The sequence below is a fragment of the Nicotiana attenuata genome, unplaced genomic scaffold (assembly GCF_001879085.1).
Source record: "Nicotiana attenuata strain UT unplaced genomic scaffold, NIATTr2, whole genome shotgun sequence".
Classification (NCBI taxonomy): domain Eukaryota; kingdom Viridiplantae; phylum Streptophyta; class Magnoliopsida; order Solanales; family Solanaceae; genus Nicotiana; species Nicotiana attenuata.
The window spans coordinates 63937-87821 of record NW_017674330.1 but is presented as its reverse complement, the minus strand read 5'-3'; the positions used below and the strand labels follow the sequence as shown (position 1 = coordinate 87821).

At 39.3% G+C, this 23885-nt stretch overlaps 2 protein-coding genes across 2 annotated transcripts; both read left to right on the top strand.

Annotated features, from left to right (window-relative positions):
• The first annotated feature begins 12714 nt into the window (after positions 1 to 12714).
• On the top strand, positions 12715 to 13506 carry LOC109218433. The gene is made up of 2 exons (XM_019382795.1): positions 12715 to 13084; positions 13220 to 13506. The coding sequence occupies exons 1-2, from the start codon at positions 12715 to 12717 to the stop codon at positions 13504 to 13506; spliced, it is 657 nt and encodes a 218-aa protein (XP_019238340.1).
• A 1051-nt stretch (positions 13507 to 14557) lies between these two features.
• Positions 14558 to 15826, top strand: LOC109218432. The gene is made up of 3 exons (XM_019382794.1): positions 14558 to 14710; positions 14753 to 15187; positions 15260 to 15826. The coding sequence occupies exons 1-3, from the start codon at positions 14558 to 14560 to the stop codon at positions 15824 to 15826; spliced, it is 1155 nt and encodes a 384-aa protein (XP_019238339.1).
• Positions 15827 to 23885: the final 8059 nt, after the last annotated feature.

The window sequence follows — 23885 nt, the reverse complement described above, 5'->3', positions numbered from 1 at the left end:
GTTTCTAAGAGAATATGAGGACATATTCGCCTGGTCGTATGATGACATGACTGGTCTGAGTACATCTATTGTGGCTCACAAATTGCCAACCGATCCAGCCTGTCCGCCAATAAAACAGAAGCTCAGAAAGTTCAAGCCAGACATGAGTTTGAAAATCAAGGAAGAAGTCACCAAGCAGGTTAATGCCAAAGTTCTCAGTGTAGTAGAATATCCAACATGGTTAGCCAACATTGTGCCAGTACCGAAGAAGGACGGGAAGGTTAGAGTCTGTGTCGACTACCGGGACCTCAACCGAGCCAGTCCAAAACACGACTTCCCCTTGCCAAACATACACATCCTGATTGACAATTGCGCCAAGCACGAGCTGCAGTCATTTGTGGATTGTTTCACTAGTTATCATCAAATTTGGATGGACGAGGAAGATCCTGAGAAAACGGCTTTCATTACGCCATGGGGAATGTACTGCTACAAGATGATGCCATTTGGCCTTAAGAATGCAGGGGCCACCTATATGAGAGCCATGACTACCATTTTCCATGATATGATACACAAGGGGATTGAGGTGTACATAGACGATGTCATCATTAAGCCAAAGAAAGCCATTGATCACATGGAAGATCTAAGGAAGTTCTTCAATAGACTGAGAAGGTACAACCTGAAACTGAATCCCGCGAAATGTGCATTCGGGGTTCCAGCTGGAAAATTGCTTGGTTTTATTGTGAGCCACCGGGGAATAGAATTGGATCCATCGAAGATTAAGGCCATTCAAGAATTGCCACCGCCAAAGAACAAGAAGGACGTAATGAGTTTCTTAGGGAGACTTAACTACATCAGCCGGTTCGTAGCACAATTTATAGTTATCTGTGAACCAATCTTCAAGATGTTGAAGAAGGATGCTGCCACCAAATGGATCGATGAATGCCAGAAAGCTTTCGACAGGATTAAGGAATACTTGTTAACGCCACCAGTCTTGGTCCCGCCTGAGCCAGGTAGACCTCTGTTACTCTATATCGCAGTGTTGGATGGTGCCTTCGGTTGCGTCCTGGGGCAGCATGACTAGACAAGAAAGAAAGAACATGCCATCTATTATCTCAGCAAAAAGGTCACTCTATATGAGGCCCAGTATTCTCTGTTAGAACGCACCTGTTGTGCTCTAACTTGGGTAGCCCAGAAGCTGAGGCACTACTTCTGTGCCTATACTACCTATCTCATATCATGGATGGATCCTTTGAAATACATCTTTCAGAAGCCCATGCCCACCGGCAAGCTCGCCAAGTGGCAGATCCTGTTGAGTGAATTCGACATTGTCTACATAACTCAGAAAGTAGTCAAGGGACAGGCACTAGCAGATCACCTTACGGAAAACCCCGTGGACGGAGAATACGAACCCCTGAAAATGTATTTCCCAGATAAAGAGGTAGCATTCATAGGAGAAGATATTGCAGAATCCTATGATGGTTGGAGAATGTTTTTCGACGGAGCAGCAAATTTCAAAGAAGTTGGCATAGAAGCAGTCCTAGTATCAGAAATCGGTCAGCATTATCCGGTGTCTGCCAAACTTAGGTTCCCGTGCACCAACAACATGGCCGAGTACGAAGCCTGCATCTTAGGGCTCAGGATGGTCATCGACATGAACATTCAAGAGTTGCTAGTAATTGGGGATTCAGACCTACTCATACACAAGGTACGAGAAGAATGGGCGACCAAGAATTCCAAGATACTCCGTTATCTGCATCACGTACAGGAGTTGAGAAAGAGGTTCACAAAGGCAGAGTTCCGACATGTTCCCAGAATCCAGAATGAGTTTGCCGATGCATTGGCTACCCTATAGTCCATGATACAGCATCGAGACACAAACTTCATTGATCCTATTCCTGTGAAGATCCATGATCAACCATCTTACTGTGTTCATGTCGAAGAAGAAGCAGATGGAAAACCTTGGTTTCATGACATCAAGGAATATTTGGCAAAAGGAGAATACCCAGAACTTGCAAACACTACTCAGAAGCGCACACTTCGAACGTTATCCAATAATTTCTTTAACAGCGGAGGAATCCTATATAGGAGGACTCCTGACTTGGGATTACTAAGGTGTGTCGACGCAAAAGAAGCATCTATGCATCTAGAAGAAATCCATGCTGGGACCTGTGGTCCGCATATGAACGGCTTTGTTTTGGCAAAGAAAATACTCCGAGCTGGTTACTTCTGGATGACTATGGAGACGGATTACATCGAGCATGTCAGGAAATGCCACCGTTGTCAGGTACACGCAGACATGATAAAGGTACCTCCCAATGAGCTTAATGCAATAAGCTCACCATGGACGTTCGCCACTTGGGGAATGGATGTTATTGGACCAATCGAACCTGCCGCTTCAAATGGTCACAGGTTCATCCTAGTAGCAATTGATTATTTCACCAAATGGGTCGAAGCAGCATCTTACAGAGCACTGAGCAAGAAAGTCATGGCAGACTTTGTCCACGACCGCATCATTTGTCGATTCGGGGTTCCAGAATCAATCGCCATTGATAATGGCTCAAACCTGACCTGATGAAGGTTATGTGTGAAACCTTCATGATCAGACACAAGAATTCCACGGCCTACAGGCCTCAAATGAATGGAGTTGTGGAAGCCGCCAACAAGAACATTAAGAAAATACTGAGGAAAATGGTAGAGAAGCATAAGCACTGGCATGAGAAGCTATCATTTGCTTTATTGGGGTATCGCACCACAGTCCGCACATCAACCGGGGCAACTCCCTATATGCTGGTTTACGGTACAGAGGCAGTTATTCCTGCCGAAGTAGAAATTCCTTCCTTAAGGATTATACAAGAAGCTGAGCTCGACGACATAGAATGGGTGAAGAGTCGCTACGAATAGTTAGCTCTGATAGGCGAAAAGAGAATGAATGAATTATTCCATGGTTAGCTTTATTATAACAGAATGTCCAGAGCCTTCAACAAGAGAGTCAAGCCGAGGCAGTTCATACCAGGACAACTGGTATTAAAGAAAATCTTCCTGCATCAATATGAAGCCAAAGGGAAATTCTCTCCCAACTGGCAAGGTCCATACATAGTTCACCGGGTTCTGACAGGAGGAGCCCTTATACTTGCAGAAATGGATGGAGAAGTTTGGCCTAAAGCAATCAATTCAGATGTAGTTAAGCGTTACTATGTGTGATCTTATGCTTTACTATATGATGTAACTCGAACTACCTCTGACCTGATTCCCGTTTAAGAGGGGATACGTAGGCAGCCTTATGGGTTCGGTCACAATTCAATAAAATTTTCATTCCCCCCCCCCCCCCCACAATTAGAAACTGGGGCAAAATTTTGAGGAGGACCCTCAAAATTCCGAAGCAAGAGAGGTTTCAATGTCCTGAACCATGTCACAGTCGTCGGTTCATCTAAAAACTATTTCTTAAATATATACTTATGTCATATCTTTAACAAACTCACACATGTTTATTATCGAAGTCGCTTTGTTCAGCAACGCTACCCCTACGATACATATCGTGTCATCAAATCGGCGCCAAGCAGGTCAGCAAAGTCATAGGGGATACGAACTAACCTTTCCCCTTTACAGAACTCACAATTTTTCTTTGGATGGAGGTACCCAAGTCGCAAAATCATATATTATACGCTCATACTGTTCAAGAATACAATTCTCAGAACCATCACACCTATTCACAGTTGCTATCCGCACATAATGTCCCCAGCAGCCACAATATCACAGTCGGCTACAACTCTCAGCTAAGAAATTTTACTACTATTCTCATTTTATCTCTTGCATATGGCTACCATCCTGCCTTCCGAGGTTAAGCTCTACCTCCATTTGCATTTCCTGCATTGCATAAGGCTAATTCTGCCTTCTGAGGTTAAGCTTTACCTCCATCTGCATTTCTGCATTGCATAAGGCTACCATTCTCCCTTCCGAGACTAAGCTCTGTCTCCATCTGCATTTCTTGCATTGCATAAGGCTACCATTCTGCCTTCCGAGACTAAGCTCTGTCTCCATCTGCATTTCTGCATTGCATAAGGCTACTTTTCTGCCTTCCGAGAATAAGCTCTGTCTCCATCTGCATTTCTGCATTGCATAAAGCTACCGTTCTGCCTTCAGAGACTAAGCTCTACCTCCATCTGCATGGCTGAAATATTGCCACCTTTATTTACCCTTGCATGGCTGAAAGATCGCCACTTTTATTTATGTCCTGCATCGGCTGAAAGATCGCCATCTTTGTTTATGTCTTGCATCGGCTGAAATATCGCAACCTTTATTTACCCTTGCATGGCTGAAAGATCGCCACCTTTATTTATGTCCTGCATTGAATGAAAGATCGCCATCTTTATTTATGTCTTGCATCGGCTGAAATATCGCCACCTTTATTTACCCTTGCATGGCCGAAAGATCGCCACCTTTATTTATGTCCTGCATCGGCTGAAAGATCGCCATCTTTATTTATGTCTTGCATCGGCTGGAATATCGCCACTTTATTTACGCTTTCATGGGCTGAGAGATTGCCACCTATCGCATTGCATGGGCTGAAAGATCGCCAAACTGTCCAAAGGCGTCATTGATCGGAGGCACCATTTCCATAGCCCCAGAACGTCATGCAATGGCCCGAGGACCTCTTTTAATCTCTTGCATATCATTATTCAAAGGCATCATAGTTCGGAGGCATCATTCTCATAGCCCGTGAGCATCATTTCATAGCCTGCGAATTCTTTATTAAACGCTTCATGGCCCAGGACATCATGGTCTAAGGACGTCATCTTAACCGTCCAAAGACATCATTCATGGTCCAACAGGAACTTGCATCATGTTCAAATTTATGCACAATATCGCTTGCATTGTTTATTTGCAGGTAAACAGCGATTTGGACCATCTCGGCAGGAGCATTTCGCTCCAGTTCCCGCAGCCCTACTAAACCTTGACCATTCATCCCAACCTGAATATTGCGTCCTTTTTTGAAAGGTCTCCATCGGCATACTCCGCTGACAGATACTGAACTACATACGGCCCGATTCCTGTAATACCAGGGATATGTAGGCAGCTCAGGAACCAGAGCACGGTCAACCTCTTCAAACCATTTCACTCGGTCAAAATTGGCCATCATATCTTTACCCGACAACTCTTTCATCCTTCCCCGGTAAAGAGGGGCAGCTGTTGATACCCAATTGTCCCCTGTATATTTATATATGCAAAATACTTTCAAAATAGTATATATATGCATATATAAGTATGTCAAAGTGTTTTATTATTTTTTCCAAATTTTAAAATATTTTTAAACCAATTTATTGCCCTATTTTAACAGTACAAAACCAATAATTATTTCAAAAATTATCATTTTTGGTGATTCAGTTATTGTATTCTCATATTTATACCAAAATATAGCTAAGGTAAGTTTTTTGCACATTTTTTATAAATTGATTTGGTATTTTCAAATTTAAATTGCACTTAATTGCAATATTAGCCTATTTTAAGACTTAATTGCGTTTATAATTACAAATTTGATTCCAGTATTTTTAATCTAATATTTATATATTATTGAATAATTTAGCACCTTTAATTTATTTTCACAAATCATTTTACTATTTTTATAAAATAAAAAGGGAAAAAGTGACTATTTAAAATCTAGCCCTATTTCATTTCCAATTTTAGCCCAAATGGACCCCTCATTTAACCCCAGTCTTAATCTCAATTGGACCGGCCCAAACCCTAAATTACCCGACCCCTTGACCGATTTATTTTTACCCGCCCGGCTCCCCTTTGATCCAGGTCGTTGATCAAAATGATCAACGACCACGATTTCCTCTTGCCTTTTTAATTTCCAAAACTCCCCAACCCTAAGCTATTTCATCTGAGACGCCGCCTTTGAATCCCTTCGTCTCTCAAACTCTCTCAAACATTCCTAGAACCCTAATCGTCTCCCACCGTCTTCAACGTCGAAACCCACCGAAAACCATGGCTTCTTCGGCCATGGGAGTCTTATATTCACCTCCTGTCGCTCCTATGTGCTCGATACTTGAAGATTCAAGGCCAGACCTCGAAGGTCTTCACTCAGACCTTTGCCGATTCGAGGTTTCCGGCCATCTCCGGCCTTGCTCTGGCGTGCTATAGTTGTTTGAGTCTGATTACGACCTCTCCGACTCAGGTTAATGACCTTTTCAAAGCCGTTCTCATTCTAGGGTTCTTCTGAAACCCTAACCCTTTGAGGTTTTTCTCCGATTCTTTTTAGATTTGTTGTGTATCTATGCTCTACTTGAGTCTTCAAACGATTTCCCTAATTTTTCTTTTGAAAATTACTTTCAAAACCCTTCTTTCCGATTTAGGGTTTTCTGGAAAGTGTTTAAGTGTTTTATGATTTTTTCTTCTTTATTATTATTCGTATTGTCCTCTTACTGTGTTTCCTATATAATGTTCTCGCATTCTTTTTACTGTGTTCTTGTGCTTTTCCTTTTACCATGTTCTTGTATGTTCTTTTACTGAGTTTTACACTCCGTTCTTGAATGTTCTTAACTGTGTTCTATATACTCCACGCTTGTGTTTCTTCTACCACGTTTTCCATATTATGTTCTCATGTGCTTTCTAATATGTTCTGGTACTTCCTCTACTATATCCTGCTATACTATACCTTTCTACTGTGTTCTTTGATATTTTTCCTGCTACTGATCCTTGTTTAGGTTTCTTCTGAGAAAAACTTTCTTAAGCATGTTTCTTCTGCTCCTTCTACTGTGTTTACATGTTTTCTTATGAGTTTCTGAAAGAAACCCCTGAGCTGGTTTCGACTATTTGCCTCCTCATCCCTGTATTTGATTCTAGGTGGAAACCCTAGAATTTGGGGATTTTGCCGAGGTTTGATTATGTGAACTAGGGTTTTGTTTTAGAACCCTTAACTCCTTCAGGCTGACTTTGAGTCTCTGAGCTGAGTTTGGACATCTTTTGCACAATTCAGAACTTTTTGCTAAAACTCTCCTACACTGGAGTTTCCACTGATTTTTACAATTTCTCGACAAGTTTCTTTCATGCTTAACGTGTCTGTATGATTTATATGTGATGAATCCTTCTTCAAAAAGGTTTTTAGACTAGTGATCAACTCAAAATTCCTTTTTAATAGGTCTAGTCGATTGTTTGCTGATTTTCCTTAAGTTAAAAACCTTTTCCATCTTTCTGACTTGGTTCATTCATACCAAATCTCAGACCTTGTGATTGCTTGGCTGTTAATTGATTTTCTTTCCTTAAATTGTACAACCGTGTATTTCAGAGACCTTGTCCTTAAATAACCTTTATGTACTTACCCTCAATTGCATGCTTTATACAAGTGTTTGATTAATTTCTTTCCTTAATTGTGTTATAGCCATTTGTATTCGAATCCCTTAATTAAAGGGAGTCCTATGTGATTGATTTACAAACAGTCTTCAATTATTTTCTTACCTTATTTCCTCATGACCTCCACACTATGAATACACGACCCTTTTTTCACAAAGCACACACGATTAACACACTTCAGACCTCACAATTTCACAACCTCTCTTGAACTCACACTCAAAGTATTCTGTCTTCCTGTTTGCACTTTGGCTTTTACAAGACTACTGCCTTTCCTACTTGTTTCTTTGAAACTGGTATGTTCTAATTTAAGTTTCAGTATCACCCCAATGTGTTTACTTACAGTTTTCTTTTGTATCCATGTCTACTTTATTGTTTTCTATGGAGTTTGATATTTAGTTTAGTAATGGCTATGTTTTACTGCTTGTTTCTTTTATGAATCTTTGCTCCCTACCCCATTACCCCTATGTGTTTGTGAGTGGTGACTCAGGGCATGGCAATATGAGTTGTTGTCCATGAACTGAGTTCTGAACCTTAACCTCCAAACAGGCTGGAGGGTGTGCCAGCACCTCCCATTACTGAGTATGCCTATCAGCCTGCTCTCCTTATGCTCTTGCAAATTCCCACTCCCCTGCACCCTTATGTGTGCTGATTTTAAGTTATTCCCATTTTCCCTTTCCCCTCTTAGAATTCCCTTCTGCACTTACACTCTCTCCTAGTTTCTTAGTTCTGCCCCTCTCTGGTGAGCCTTGCCTTGGGACCTTGAGTTCCATCTGAACTTGAACACCTGAGGGCTGGCCCTTCCACACTGCACTATTGTCCTGATTTGGTATGTATCTGGGGTGTAAGCACTGCCCGGAGTCCATGAGGCTCTTAGGGAACTCTCACACACCCGAAATGAGAGAAAGGCTTTCAAATCTGATCTTTGGAGTTGGTTTACTTCCTATTTCAGAAAGGAAGTCTGAATCAGGCTCTCCTTGGTTGTAATTTTAAATTTCTGATGTATTTCTTTCTTTATTTTCATTGGACTGTAATAACTTTGTAATAAACTTTCGGGGATGTTTAGTGAAAAGGGAGGGGTAACTATGCATGAAAAGGGTAGATAACTTGCCTATAGGAATCTCTAATTTCAGTAGTTCTCATATAGTTACCATGCCTATAAAACTTATGCACTTTCATATAGTTACCATGCCTATAAGACTTCTCTGCTTTCATATAGTTACCATGCCTATAAAACTTATGCACTTTCATATAGTTACCATGCCTATAAGACTTATGCATTTTTATGTAGTTACCATAAGATTTTTGCGACTCATTTAGCTATCATGTCTATAAGAAACTCTGCATTCTCATTTAGATACCATGACTGTAGGGATTCTGCACTTTCATGTAGATATTATGTCTATAGCTTCTGCACACGCACGTAGAGAATATGGCTATAGGTCTTTTCTGATTCTTGCATACCCGTTTTTCACTAGGCAAACTAATCTATAGGCCCTAATAATCGAAAATTGTAATCAGATATCGCGTCACGCTTAGGTATCATGTTATAGAATTTCTGTACTCTTCTATGTCTATAACAACGTTTTAAGTTGACAAACACATAGAAAGCATGCCTATAGGGGTTCTAATTCAAATCTAAATTGCCTCGCTCGTTTGTAAGTTTAAACTGTCAGTAGTAATGTATTATCAATTGCAGAACTCATACTACTTTTGTCAAAACTGGCAACCATTTCCTAAATCAATCCGCAATCAGCTTACCTCTTTGTTTCTGAAATCAGTAGATATCATGCCTATAGGTTCTGTCTATCACCTAGGCAAGCCTTAGGGTAAAAGTTATAAACTGCATCAGTCTCTATCAATTAAGACCAGCAGGCAAGCCTAATTAGGACTTCTTATCTGGAAATATGTGATAAATCAGCCTGCCCCCAGCTTTTAAGTTTAATCAGACCTTAATCAGTACGTGCAAGACATGCTAAACTATGTGCTTTTCTTTGATCTAAGGAGGCCTGTTTGAGCCTTATTTGTTCATGTGCTTCCCCATGCTTGTCATATGTGTTCTTGCTTGTCGCCTTAGTATTTTTACTTTTGAAACAATAAAAGCCCAACACCCCTTCCCTTTAGGGTTAGTAGTCCTAAATGCCTCCGGGACTGATACGATTGGGGCGGGTAATAGCATGCAATAAGAAAACGAGACTTTTCCGCGCTTTAATACCTTAACGGGGTGGGAAAGGATAGATATGGATATGATGACCACGCGATAACACCACGTGTATAAGTGATTACTGAGTGTTGTCTGGGGTGATCCATATTATTTATAAACCTAGGACCCCCCCTCTCTTTTACTTGTTTATTTCATTGTTTATCTCCATATTTCAAATTGTTTGTCTCAAAATTCAGCTTTCCTTCCGTTTCTTTTTATCTTCATCAATTTGCAACCGTTATGTGAAATCCCCTCTTATTTGAAAGTCTTACTTGCTTACGTGTTATTTGCACTTAAAGTCACAATAATAGTTTGGCCGGGAACCACACTAGTGGATCCTGAGGGGTGCCTAACACCTTCCCCTTGGGATAATTTCAAGCCCTTACCCAATCTCTGGTTACTTGACTCAAACCCTTCTTCGTGTCCTAATGCACTTAAATCATTAGGTGGCGACTCTTCAATTCAATCCAAACCCAATTCCCAAAAGGGAACGAGTTGTCTTCCCAAATGTAATAAACCCGATTTCCGCGGAGGAAAAAGGGGGCGCGACATAATCAACCTAGGACTCCTCTTTCCCAATTCCCAATGTTTTAGCTTTACTTTTTCTCTATATATGTAACTTGTTCAAATCTCTTCTTTTTTTGACTCCTTATTTGAGTCATACAAATGCCTAAAACATGCCTTTATTTGCAAGTATGTGTCTAAACTATTTATTTGTTTAATGGACTAATTCATAAGTATAAGTTCGACAAGGACCCACCGTTATGGACTGAGAGGGGTGCCTAACACCTTTCCCTCAAGGTTATTTTGAGCCCTTGCCCTAAACCTCTGGTAGTGCAAACTAGTCTAAGAGTTAATCGCTCTAGGTGACCTAACACACCATAATCCGTTAGGTGGCGACTCTCCAAAACCCAAATTCCCAAAAGAAAATGAGTTATTACCCCCATGAAATGTCGGAACCCGGACTTCTCCCCGGGAGGAGGGAAAAAGGGTGGCGCGATAGCATGGCGACTCTGATGGGGATATTCTAGGCTCTTACCATAACGAACTTATTTTTTTATGAATTAGTCCAAGCATGCTCTATCCCACGTACCCCTTCCCCTTATTTGAATTTAACTGTTTATTTTTAAGCATTTCTGATTTCTTTATTTTCCTGAAACTGACTCGTCTCTTTGTTTTCTTTCTGTAACTGTCTTTCAATTATTTAAATACTGTATTTATTATTTTCTTACGTGCAAATACTTGAAAACATGCTATTTATTGTTGCATATACTCCACATCATATTCCACTCGTGCGTATCAAAATTTTATAGCAATGCTTGATGAGTGGTTGCGCTCTTCCTATTTATTACTCTTAAATTTGGAAAGGCTTATTTGCAGTAAAACTAGTCGATCAGTGGTGCAGTCGACGGCTCCGTGCCTTTCCCCCTCAAGTTAGCCACTTGAGGGTACCAGTCTAGACCCCCATAGTAACCTTACTCTGATCGTAATTGCGCATGCATCATGGTCAAACCTAGCCGGATTAATATGTTGTCCACATAATAATCCTTTAAGACAAGCCTTATCCAAAAGTCCACCGGGATTTCCATAATCCCAACGAACACAACCATGTTATGTGCATTAATTTGGAGAACTAAATGCAAATATGCTAATCATGAATGTATAAATAGTCGAGTCTGGTGGGGGATAAGGGACTAACCCTTTTGTTTTGCAGAAATGAGGCACGAGGTCCCCAGATTCGGTATGGTTAGCAACATCCCACCATTGCTACTAGATTGGTGGGAGGACCTTTCCTCAAGTGACAAGAAACATGTAAGAAAGTACTTGGGCAATCTACCGTCTCTGCTAGACATTGAGCCAAACAAGAGGTTGGTCGAGGCTGCCACTTTATTTTGGGATAGAGAAAGGGCTGTGTTTCATTTTGGTGACATAGAAATGACACCACTTCTTGAGGAAATTGGAGGGCTTGCGGGATTGACTTGGGATAGCCTCAATTTATTGTGCCGGAAAACCATACTGGTAAAGGGTTCTTAAAGATGATGGGGTTGAAGAAAAATGCTGACTTGAGATTCCTGAAGGAATCTTACATACTCTTTGAGTATCTGTATGTGAGGTATGACCATAGCAAGTCCTTCCGTACTTACCATGACGAGATCTCTCTCAGTTCTATGGGCCATATCCACCGCAGAGTGTTCGTGTTCATTGTATGCTTCCTGGGCCTGATAGTGTTCCCAAATGAAAAAGGAAAGAATCCACAGTAGGTTGGTCATGGTCTCCAAGACTTTGATGGAGGGGGTCAATGGACAGGCATACACCATAGTCCCCATGATCATAGCCGACATCTACAAGGCTCTGGAGCGCTGTCAAAAAGGGGTCCAACATTTCGAGGGTTGTAACTTGTTGCTACAATTGTGGTTGCTAGAACATCTTCAAAAGGGAAAGTATCACCAAGAATTTCCGCGAAGGGCTTGGAATGACCATATTGCCTTCCATCACCCTAAGTGGATGACCTACATTCCGGACAGGTTTGCTTAGCCGGAGAGTGCCAAAGAGTGGGTGGAATTTTTCGACAATCTGACTGAGGAGCAAGTGCAATGGATGTTTGAATGGTTCCCGACGATCACTGCGCAAGCAGCTGCCATGGCCAATTTGGCCGGCGGCCAGCCATCTTTTCCGGCCGGTCAACCTTCCCCCACCACTACCCATCCGTCTACGACCACAAACAACACTACCCAACCCTTAGATTACTCTAAAATTCTGAAACCAGTGGCATTGAACACTGCCATGCAGACGTCGAGTTCCAATTCAAAACCTATTGAGCCAATTCTATGAAACCTGTTACTTTCCTCAATGGACAACCAATGATCAAATGGATGGAAGCAGAAGTACAAAGAATGAATATCATGGAGGGGTTACAATATGTAGTTCTTGGGAATTTTCCTATGGATGGCTAGAATTTAGTGAGATACGTAGAATTCTCCCAGTTCAGTGTGGAATCAAAGGTGAATGCAATATTGGATTGTTTAGAGATCGTCATATATTGATCAGATTCACTTTATTGGAGGATTTTACAAATTTTACGTCTAGGTGCATACTATTTGAAGGCAAAGGATGGATATAAATATCAAGTACGGCCATTGATTTATGATACAAAGTTTAAAGTCGGAGAAGAAACATCCAAGGTGATGGCATGGATTTCTTTCCCAAATCTGTTGCCTACTTATCTTTTAAAGGAATGTTTATTCTCTTTGGCATCAGCTGTTGGAACACCTTTACACTTAGGCTTGGCTACTATCAACAAAGCCAGGCCAAGTTGTGAAAGAGTTATGGTCCAGGTGGATTTACTGGAGGAACTACCTAAGAGAGTTCAAATGGATATTGAAGATGAAGTTAATGGTACTGTACGAACTGAGTGGGTAAAGATCCAATATGATTATATCCCTAAATATTGCAAGGAGTGCAAATTACAAGGTCATGATGAAGAATCATGCTGGAGATTACACCCTGAATTGTTTGTGGAATATGATAGGGAGAAACAAGGCGGTAATGCAAGAGGTAATGTTCAGAACTCTCAAAATAACCCAATCATGATTCTATCTAGTGGCAAAGTTGTTGGGAATATTGGATAGCAATGGAAGGAAGTTAGGGATAATCGTGTTAAAAATGGTTCTAAGTAGACAAGTGTTACAGATCAAACTGGAAAAGAAATTGTTCATGTTGATCCAAACAATGTACAACAAGTGAGAAGTATTGCAGACAAAGAGATAGTTCCAGTTGAGGATGGTAATAAGCAACAGAAGAAGCAGAATTTTACCAATGCAGGAAAGCAGATTGTGCCAGCCAATACTCAGGTTCAACAGGTTCAGACTGCTAACAAGTTTGCAGCTTTGGAGAATGAAGAGAGTGAAGTAGATGGGGATAATCAACAGTCACTAGGGAACACCAATAATGTCTCAAGTCCATCAGCTAATACTTAGGCAACTGGGAGAGCACTCAATGCATTAGCACCTGCCTTTGATCCTAAATCATCTGGGAAGAAAGCAAGAATGGGGAAGAGTGGTACAAATGAGGCAGAACAAATAGGGGAGAAGAATGAAGAACAAAGAAAGGAATCCACAGCTAAATGGGTTAGTAGAGCATTTGCAGTTAACAAGGTCACTATGAACCAATCATGTCAAGAGATACCATCACAAGAAATATATCCAGAAGAAATAGCTGAGCAAGAGTTGATAAAACAAAAAAGTCAAATGGACAGGAGGGAAACTATGTGATGATCAGACAGAAGATGATCCTGATAAAGGGGATTTATCAAAAGCTTATGAAGAGGAAAAAGTACCAGATGAGGAGACACAAGGTAAAGAAGTCAGTGGTAATGGGAATGCAAACAAGGGAGATGTACATATTGGAGAAAACACTGCCAACAACAAAAATGTACCAACGGAGATTGCAGGATCAAACTCAAAAGTGCAGCAATCAGAAAATTGTCCCAGCCCTTTAATGACCATTGATCCTAACAATTCCATACCTACTCTTGATCCTATACCTGCAAAACCAATTGATCCTGGTGATCCTTGTGGACAGGAGGAGCAGGAAATTGTAGAAAAGGATGGTTCTGTAGAGAAGGAGAAAGAAACTACTCCTGTCAATAATCAGAATGCAGAACAGTTGGCTAAAGTAAATGCAGGCAATAGCATGATCTCTAAGCCAACTGATAATTAGATTGCTGGAGTTGAAAAAAAATGACAAGAAGGATGATGCAGGGGGAAAAGGAAGAGATCTAGATACAGAATCAACCTGTCAAAATTTTAGGTATGTGACCAGGCAAGGGGATATATCACCTAGGTTCATGGATAAGGATAAATCAGTAGGCAGAGGAAGGAAAAAACAGGTGAAAGTGGTTCCTAGCATTCTACCAGCTGGGGTCCAAACAAGGAGGACTTTATCTAAATCCATTAATTAGAGATGAATGCTCTAATATGGAACATTAGATAAGTAAATACAGAAGGAGCCTTTGAACGGCTCATCACAATGCATAGAAAATACCACTTTGAGTTCATTGGACTCATTGAACCAAAACAGCAGTCAAGGAAATTGGATGGATACAGAAGACAGATTGACTTTGAACAAGCAATTGTTAACACTTCTAACAAGATTTGGGCTTTCATTGATGGGAAATATGATGTAACAGTTGTGATTGATGCAGTACAATAACTTACTTTGAAGCTATATGATACAGAAGAGGAGAAAGAATTCATGGTCACTTTGGTTTATGCTAAGTGTGATCATATTGAAAGGATTGAGCTGTGGGACTCATTGTATTATCTGGCCAGTGACATGACTATTCCATGCATGGTAGGGGGAGATTTCAATGTCATTTTGGATGAGGAAGAGAAATTTGGAGGCCTGCCAGTGTCAATAAATGAAGTGGATAATTTCAGACATTGCATGAACACCTGTAACCTCACAAATATGGGGTTCAAAGGGAGCATATATACTTGGTGGAATGGTCGAGCTGAGGAAGATTGTATTTTCAAGAGATTAGACAGATTTTTTGCAAACATGGAGCTACAACAGATATGGCCAGGGCTGGAGATTACTCACCTATCCAAAATTGGATCTGATCATTGCCCCTTACTGATTTCATTTATTCCAGATACAGTACCTATCAAGAAGAGCTTCAGATTTCTCAAATTCTGGATTGAACATGAATCATTTAAGGATGTGGCTTAGGAGAATTGGCAAACAGATTTTCAAGCAAATCCTTTTATCATTTTCAATCACAAGCTTAAGAGATTGAAGAAGGCATTATCTACATGGAGCAGGACAACTTTTGGAGATATTTTTCAGAAAATAGCTAGCCTGGAGGAAGTTGTGGTAGTACATGAAGCACATTTTGAGCTTAATCCTACAATTCAAAATAGGGAAAGGCTACAAAAGGTGAAGGTAGAACTGTTTAAATATTTGGCTCTAGAGGAACAATTTTGGAAACAAAAATCTGGCATGACTTGGTTCAATTATGGAGATAGAAATACTAAACTCTTTCATGCTCATGTGAATGGAAAGAGGAAGAGACTGCAGCTAAAGAGAATTCAAAATAATGCTGGACAATGGGTGAAAGATACAGAAGGAATTGCAGATGAAGCAGTTAGATTTTTTCAAGCACAGTTTCATGAAGATGTAGTTCCTACAGATTCTCAGATCATTAATCGTGTCCCTCAAATGGTTAATGGGGAGCAAAACCAGGAACTATTGAAACAACCTACTAGGGAGGAGGTCAAACAGGCAGTATATGGATGAAATGGAGACATTGTGGTTGTCCAGATGTTTTTAATGGTAGTTTGTTTCAGTCATGTTGGGACATTGTTGGGGATGATGTGGTGGAGATGGTGAAGGCTTTTTTTCAATGGGCAGGAGCTACCTAGGTTTATTACTCATACAAACCTAGTCTTATTGCCAAAGATGAAGGAGGTACTCAATTTTTCTGATATGAGACCAATTAGCTTAAGTAATTTCATCAACAAGGTGTTTTCTAGAGTGATTCATGAAAGGCTAGGTTGTCTACTTCCTACACTAATTTATGATGAGCAAGCTGGATTTGTGAAGGACAGAAGCATAGTAGAAAATATATTGTTGACACAGAAAATCAATACTGATATTAGACTGAGAACTAAAGCAGGTCCTAATGTGGTAATCAAGCTAGACATGACTAAGGCATATGATCGATTGTCATGGTTATTTTTTACCAAAGTGCTGAGAAAAATGGGATTTGCAGAGAGATTTATAGGTTGGATGTTTGGGACAATATCTAATAATTGGTATTCAGTGTTGATAAATGGCCAGCCACATGGTTTTTTCAAATCTACTAGAGGGGTTAAGCAAGGTGATCCATTATCTCCTACGCTTTTCATTCTGGCAGCTGAGGCAATGTCAAGAGGGCTGAATTCTCTTCATTATAATATATATTTTGTGGATTTGGGTTGCCAAAATGGAGTCCTAAGATCAACCACTTGGCTTATGCTGATGACACCATAATATTCTCCTCCTCAAATGCAACTTCATTGCAGCTCATTATGCAAGTTTTGACAGCATATGAAGCAGCTTCAGGACAACTGATCAACAAAGCAAAATCAGCTATTTATGTGCATCATCTAACCGATGAAAACGTAGTGAGAAAGGTAGGAAGAGTTACTGGCATTGGCAGGCAAGATTTCCCATTTACATAGTTAGGATGTCCTATCTTTTACGCTAGAAGAAAAATGGATTACTATCAAGGGATGATAAAAAGAAGTGATGGACAAATTGCAATCTTGGAAGGGGAAGCTACTGTCGATTGGAGGAAGAGCAGTTTTGATTTCTCATGTAATACAAAGTATGCCTATTCATCTGTTATCAGCTGTAAATGCACCTGCCTCTGTGATCAACAAACTACATAAACTGATGGTAAGTTTCTTTTGGAGTAGTTCTATTGAAGGAGGACATAGGCATTGGGATTCATGGGATACTTTATGCTTGCCAATTGAAGAAGGTGGAGTAGGATTTAGATCACTTCATGATGTATCTAAAGCCTTATTCTGCAAGCTGTGGTGGAATTTTCGAACAAAGCCATCATTGTGGAGTTCATTCATGAGTCAAAAATACTGTAAGAAGTTGAATCCAATTGTAGTTCCTTGGAGAAAAGGATCCCATATCTGGAGAAAAATGTTGTAGTGTTGAGATGATATAGAGCATCAGATTCTGTGGCAGCCTAAGATGGGTTCTTCACTTTTTGGTTGGAAAATTGGACTGGACTGGGGGCATTATACTTTTTCACTCCACCTGATTTCTTTTGTGATGAATCCATTCAGAATGTTAATGAAGTAGTGCAGGGGGGAAGATGGAATGAACAGAGGATAATGCAATTATTACCTGATTTGGCTACTCACATTCTGCAGAACATCAAGCCACCTGGGGAAAATATGGTGTTAGATAGACCTTTCTGGATGTTAGAGACAAGGGGTGAATTTAGTGTGAGATCTGCGTGGGAGTATGTAAGGAGGAGAAAGGAACCATGCAATGCTTATAAAATGATATGGATCAAAGGTTTGCCATTTAAGGTTTCATTCTTCATGTGGAAGGTGTGGAAGAATAAACTGCCCTTAGATGATTTTTTCAGAAGATTGGGATATCTAATGGCCTCTAGATGTTAGTGTTGTGTGTTGCCTCAAGAGGAATCTTTGCCACACTTATTTTTCACTTCTTATGCTGCTAGAAAAGTGTGGCAGTATTTCCTTCCTGCTGCTGGTATTAAAGTTGAAGGTTTAATATTCCATCAAGCTATCGTGAAATGTTGGATTGCCAAGGTGATTCCTAGACCGCAACCAATCATTCAAGCACTACCATCGATTATAGTATGGGAGTTATGGAAAAGGAGGAACTCGTACAAATATGGAGATGCAGTTTCAATGAATAGGGTGATATATCAGGTATCTACTACTCTCCAATATCTGGTAAAATTCAGAAAACCTAGCTTATAGAATGTCCCACACAAATGGCCTGATCTGATTCATATGATGGAGCAATTTACACCGAAGTTGAAATACACTAAAGTGATGTGGGAATATCCTGACCAAGGCTGGGTGAAGGTCAATATAGATGGAGCTTCTAGGGGCAATCCTGGAAGGAGTTCGATTGGTTTTGTGCTGAGAAATGAGGAAGGGGATGTAGTGTATGCTTGTGGCAAGGAGATAGAAGAAGGCACAAACACTGAAACAGAGGTGCAAGCCATTCTGGAAGCATTGAGATACTGTGTTACACATGACTATATTCTCATCGACTTGCATACTGATTCAATGCTGGTCAAGAATGTTATCCTAGGGGATTGAAAGGCACCATGGTCTGTGGTGGTATATATGGAGGAGATTAAGGAATTGATGAATAGATGCAATCTGAAGGTATCTCATACATTAAGGGAGGTTAATCAATTGGCTGATCACATTGCCAATTATGCTCTATACATTGGTCCAATGGAATGTAATGGTTTTGGAGATTTAGACGTCCAAGGGATGAAAATAGTCAATAGTGATAAGCTGCAATGTCCATACCTAAGAGTGAAGGTTGCAAGGAATTAGACATGGAGGAGGAAAAGGAGACAAAGAAAAGGTTTAGGGCAGGGGTTAGATCAGCTGACCATCATACTCAAATCCTTTTGGAGGAGAGTATGGTGCAGTCCTTGTTTACTAACATAATTTTCTTTGTTGCAGGAAATGTTACTGTGTCTATGCCCTGCTCTTTGGTGGAATATCAGTTGGTGGTATTAGTGCTATGCACTCATTCCACTGGAAGGAAGCCAAGGGTAGGCACAAGCATAGGAACAAGAAGGAGAATTATGCTGCCCAGATTTTCAGAGCTTCAAAGACATTTTTGGCAAGCAATAACATCAAAAAATGAAATGGTTGCAATGAACAAACAAGTGGAGGTTAACACCTCATTAACACTAGCAATGTTGCAATTAATTTCAGACAAAAAAGAGCAACAACATATACATGTTCATGATAACAAAAAGGGCAGCTTCACAAATGCCCACAGCAGGTGCAAAGCTGTAGGGCAGGGGATCAATTCAAAGCATTCGATAAGGGTATATCCACATACAGGGAGTCAGGCAACTGATATGCAGCAGAGGTCTCACCAGCAATCGAAGAAGGACACAAGAACTGGTACAAAATGCAGACACAAAGAGAATGCAACATGGTTGACGCAACAGCACTTACTAGGAGTTGTGGGATCTACTTCCAGTTTTAAACAAAGGAAGCCATCAACTACATTTGAAAGGGGCACAAACAACACAAAAGAAGATGCCAATCGTATACTCACACTATGGTTACAACAACAGTACGTTGGACAAAATGCATATACACCACAGTACATTGAGCTGGGCAGTACTTTTAGCAATTGTACATAGCTGGATGGTGCAGGAACAAATTGACCACGGACAAACCAAGCAACTGGGATAAACAAATGGGAAAAATCACAAAGTGACGGGCCAACATGGAAAAGGAGAACAAAGGGGAGGAGAAAAAGGAGGAGAAGAAAGAAGAAGAGAAGAAGGTAGAGTAAAATAAAGAAGAAGAAAAGAAAGAAGATGAGGCTCCTCAATAGATTGTGCTCAAAGTTGATATGCATTGTGAAGCTTGTGCCAGAAAAGTTGCTAGATCCCTCAAAGGTTTCCAAGGTATTAATTTACCGGGATCTTTACATAAGTAGTCGGTCGTATTTACTATTTATTTTTTTAGTTAATATATGTAGATTATGCACTAATTATATACGCATATAGACATATTATACATGTATTATATATCCATTGCCTATTTTTAATTTAAGCATTGGATAAACGGTTATTCAGGTTAAAAAAAAATTCGGAGATAGGAATCCCTTGTTGAGCGCGTAGTAAATGTGCTTGTCTTCTAGCTAACCGCTGCTGTAAGAAATTGAAAAATTAAGTAAAGAAGTAACTGACGCCAATGGAATACTAGAATAGTTTTCAATTTGACATTCATCAGATTTCATAAATCTATTAGTTCAAATATGGGCTCATACTACTTATGAGGTACTCATCAGTCATCAAAAACAATTGGAAAAGTTCAAATATAGGCTCATACTTCTGACATTTTCAAATATTGTAGCTAATTAAAGACAACATGGGAACTTGAATGTAACTTCCAAAAAAAAAAGGATCGCTAGCAGCATAGCTGCAAAAGTAACACATTCGAACAATGTACAGTGAAGGAAGAAGATTAATGCATTAAATGGTTAAGGAATATGAGAATGCAAGTCAAGATAGAGCAAAAGTAAGGACAGAAAAAGATTGAAGAACTTTATCCAAAACAAGTGCTTTCTTTGCTTGTATGAGAGTTTTCAGTAACTTGGAAAACATAACAACAGAAAAAAGCCGCCAATGACTAGAAATACAAACAGGCTCCAGAACAAACATAGGAAAAATTCACAAAAAATCCCTAATTCAACTGAAAAAACCATAAGAAAACCCAAAAATAAGACCAGATTTCTCGATTAAGAACCAGAAAGTGCAATAAGCGCAAAAAAAAACTTATTACCTTAGTATTTGGGTCTTCAAATTATTTCTCCGATCTTCGTTTGTAACCTTTGCACAACAAGTTGACCTAAGCCCTTCAAAGGATACGAACCCTTTGCACAAAATCTTAGTTTCTCAGATTCATTCTGCACTTAATCAAACTAAACCTCAGAAAACTCTAAATTAAAAGAGGACTGGGGGTTTTCAGGGCATCGGAAAGAGGGATTGGGGTATCAGAATTTTTAGAGAGAGGGAGATGGGGGAATCGGCGATTTTGAAGAGGAAGGAGAAGATTCTTGTAGAAGAAGAAGGTTTTCCAGTGAAGAAGAAGGTTGTGGCATTGGGGATATCGCGACGTTAGGTATACACAGAACTATAACACAAATGTTTTGTTATTTAATATTTAGGTTATTAAAATTATTAAAAAACTAAATAAATAGGGGATATTTGGCAGGTTAACAAAAATTCAAGGGGGAAATAAAGAGGGAAAAAAATAATCGTTCCAATAGCTATTTTTACTAAAGATGCGTTCCAGTAGATTGTTTTATTGGGACAGTTTATATGACCGTTGCTTTAGATAAATCTATGGCAACGGTTATTTTACTATTGCAACGGTTTTATAGTTAAAGTATGCTAGTATCACTTAAATGCTACTGTAACGGTTGTAACCGTTACCATATATGGTCTATGGCAACGGTTCTTGAACCGTTGCTAAAATTACTGTTCCCATAGGCCCATTTTCTGATAGTGGCATTTATGACACTGAGTAAAAATAGCTGAATTGAGAATACCTAACATGTTAAGATATGCATCTGTTGGAAGCCTATCGTGGCAGACTAACCATATAAAATGTGATATTTTTGGAGGAATAGGTAATTTCCAAATCCAGCTGTAGTTTGCCAGTGGAGTAGTTGTTAGAGTATTCATACTTGTTGAAAGAGAATTATACATGGAGTTAACAGTGAAGAAACCTGTTGGTGTAAGACCCCAGTAGATTTGGTTGTATGTTGAAGGTTGAATAGACATGTAAATATTGTGGATAATAGTATGTAGCTGAGCTGGTAATATAAACGGCAGTTGATCTAAATGCCAATTCTGACTGTAGTAATAATTTGAAACAGTTTTATGTTCCTCAGCTCTTGGAAGGGGTCCATATATATATATTGTCGAATTAAAGTATTCTGGTTAAGCCAAGGATCCATCCAGAATTTTACATGTTTACCTGTCACTAAATTCCATTTAAACCCAATTTTACAATAAGACCATTCTTGCATTATATTACGCCAAGTTGTTGAGCTATTTTTCCTGTGTATACTAGAAGGTTTTATATAACTATGTAATAAAACTTGTGCCCATAGTTGATTAGGGTTTTGAAAAAGCCACCATGCAAGACTTGCATGGAGAGCTTGATTTTTAAAGATAAGATTCTGGATGCCCAAACCTCCTTTATCCAGAGGTTGTGTGATTGTAGCCCATTTAAGAAGATGTAATTTTTTTTATTTATTGTGTTGCCCCAAAGGAAGTTCCTTTGGTACCTACATAGGGAAGTAATTATATTAGAAGGTAATTTGATATACTGCATGATATGATTGGGAAGAGAGTTTAAAGTTGGACGTATTAAAGTTGTTCGTCCTGCCTTTGTTAAAAAATTTATTTTCCAGCCAGCCAACTTATTTTTAAAATTTTCTATTAAGAACTGGTAATCTATTTTTGTTGGTTGACTAGTAAAAATTGGAAAACCTAAGTACTTTCCAAAAGTTTTACCCTCAGTCATGTGGAACAGTTGTAGTATAGCATTTCTAAGAGTGAAAGAGCAATTTTTGGAGAAAAATATCTTAGATACTCCAAAATTGATTGTTTGGCCTGAGTGATTAGTAAACTGTGTAAGTGTACTAACCATCGCTTGGCAAGATTTTGCTGTAATCTTGGAAGTAAGAATAATATCATCCGCAAAAAATAATTGGGATAATTGAGGCCCTTGATGACCTAATGAGACAGGTGACCAATTACGATAATCAACTGATGTATTTATCCTTCGTGAAAACTTTTCTAAGCATATAATAAATAAATAAGGTGACAGAGGATCTCCTTGTCTAATTCCCGTGTGGGTTGGAAGTATTCAGTAGGATTTCCATTAATCAGTATTGAAATATTACTAGTTGTAATACAAGACATAATAAGCTTTATGAAGGTGGGTGGGAAATTAAGAGAGCATAGAGAGTAATGGATAAAAGACCATTCTAATTTATGAAAAGCTTTCTCTAAGTACAATTTTAGAAGAATATTGACATTATTGCCTTTCATGTTTTTGAAGCGAGTCATAACATCTTGTACTATAATAGCATTGTCTGCAGCCCTTCTATTTATTTTGAAAACTAGATTGAGTTGGGTTGATGAGATGTTGTAAAAGAGGTTTTAGGCGGTTTGCAATAATCTTTGTAATGATTTTGTAAATCGTATTACAAAGACTAATTGGTCTGTATTGATAAATAGTGGAAGCATTCTTATTCTTGGGTATCAAACAAATGGAAGTATTATTTATGGAGGGGTCAATTTATGTTCGTTGAAAACCGTATGACAAAAAGATTTTACTGAGTTGCCAATGATATTCCAGTATTTTTGGTAGAAAAGTGGATGAAGTCCATCCGGACCTGGTGCTTTAAGAGGTTTGAAGGAATGTATAGCATTTGTAATTTCCCAGTCTTGTAATGGTTGAGTTAAAGTAGATTGGTCGCCCGATGATAAAACATTTGAAAGGCTGATAGAAGTATTTTGAGAGGATCTAAGTTGCTGAGTTTGAAATAAATTATGATAATAAGTAGTAATATTATCCCTAATAGAAATAGGGTCTGTTATCCAATTACCTCCCTGATCTTGAATGGCTGTAATACGGTTAACCCTTCTACGATTTATAGTACTTAGACGAAAGAATTTTGTATTCGCATCCCAGTCGTTTAACCAGTCAACACGTGACTTAAGTTTCCAAAAATCTTCTTCTAATTTTAGAATTGTTTTAAGATCCACTATGAGTGTACGTTCTAAATTATGTAAGAATAGGCTCGTAGGATAGTGGTTTGAGGACTGAATACCACTGATTCGAGCCATTAGCTTCTTTTTATGTTTGAATATATTCCCAAAAGTAGAAATATTCCATTCTTGTACTTGTGTAGTAAATTTATTAATAGTAGGGATTAATTGAAAATGTTATAACCAAACTTGGTTAATTAATGAAGGGAAAGTAGGATGGGAAACCCAAATTGTTTCAAATCGAAATATTTTTTTTCTTGGGAG

Excerpts from the sequence above, each read along its gene's own strand:
- LOC109218433 (XM_019382795.1), top strand. The coding sequence starts at position 12,715 with ATGGCATGGATTTCTTTCCCAAATCTGTTGCCTACTTATCTTTTAAAG. Across the intron at positions 13,085-13,219 it reads ACAAGGCGGTAATGCAAGAG|ATCAAACTGGAAAAGAAATT; the intron begins GTAATGTTCAGA and ends CAAGTGTTACAG.
- LOC109218432 (XM_019382794.1), top strand. The coding sequence starts at position 14,558 with ATGCATAGAAAATACCACTTTGAGTTCATTGGACTCATTGAACCAAAA. Across the intron at positions 14,711-14,752 it reads TCATTGATGGGAAATATGAT|CTATATGATACAGAAGAGGA; the intron begins GTAACAGTTGTG and ends CTTACTTTGAAG. Across the intron at positions 15,188-15,259 it reads TTTCATTTATTCCAGATACA|GAGAATTGGCAAACAGATTT; the intron begins GTACCTATCAAG and ends GATGTGGCTTAG.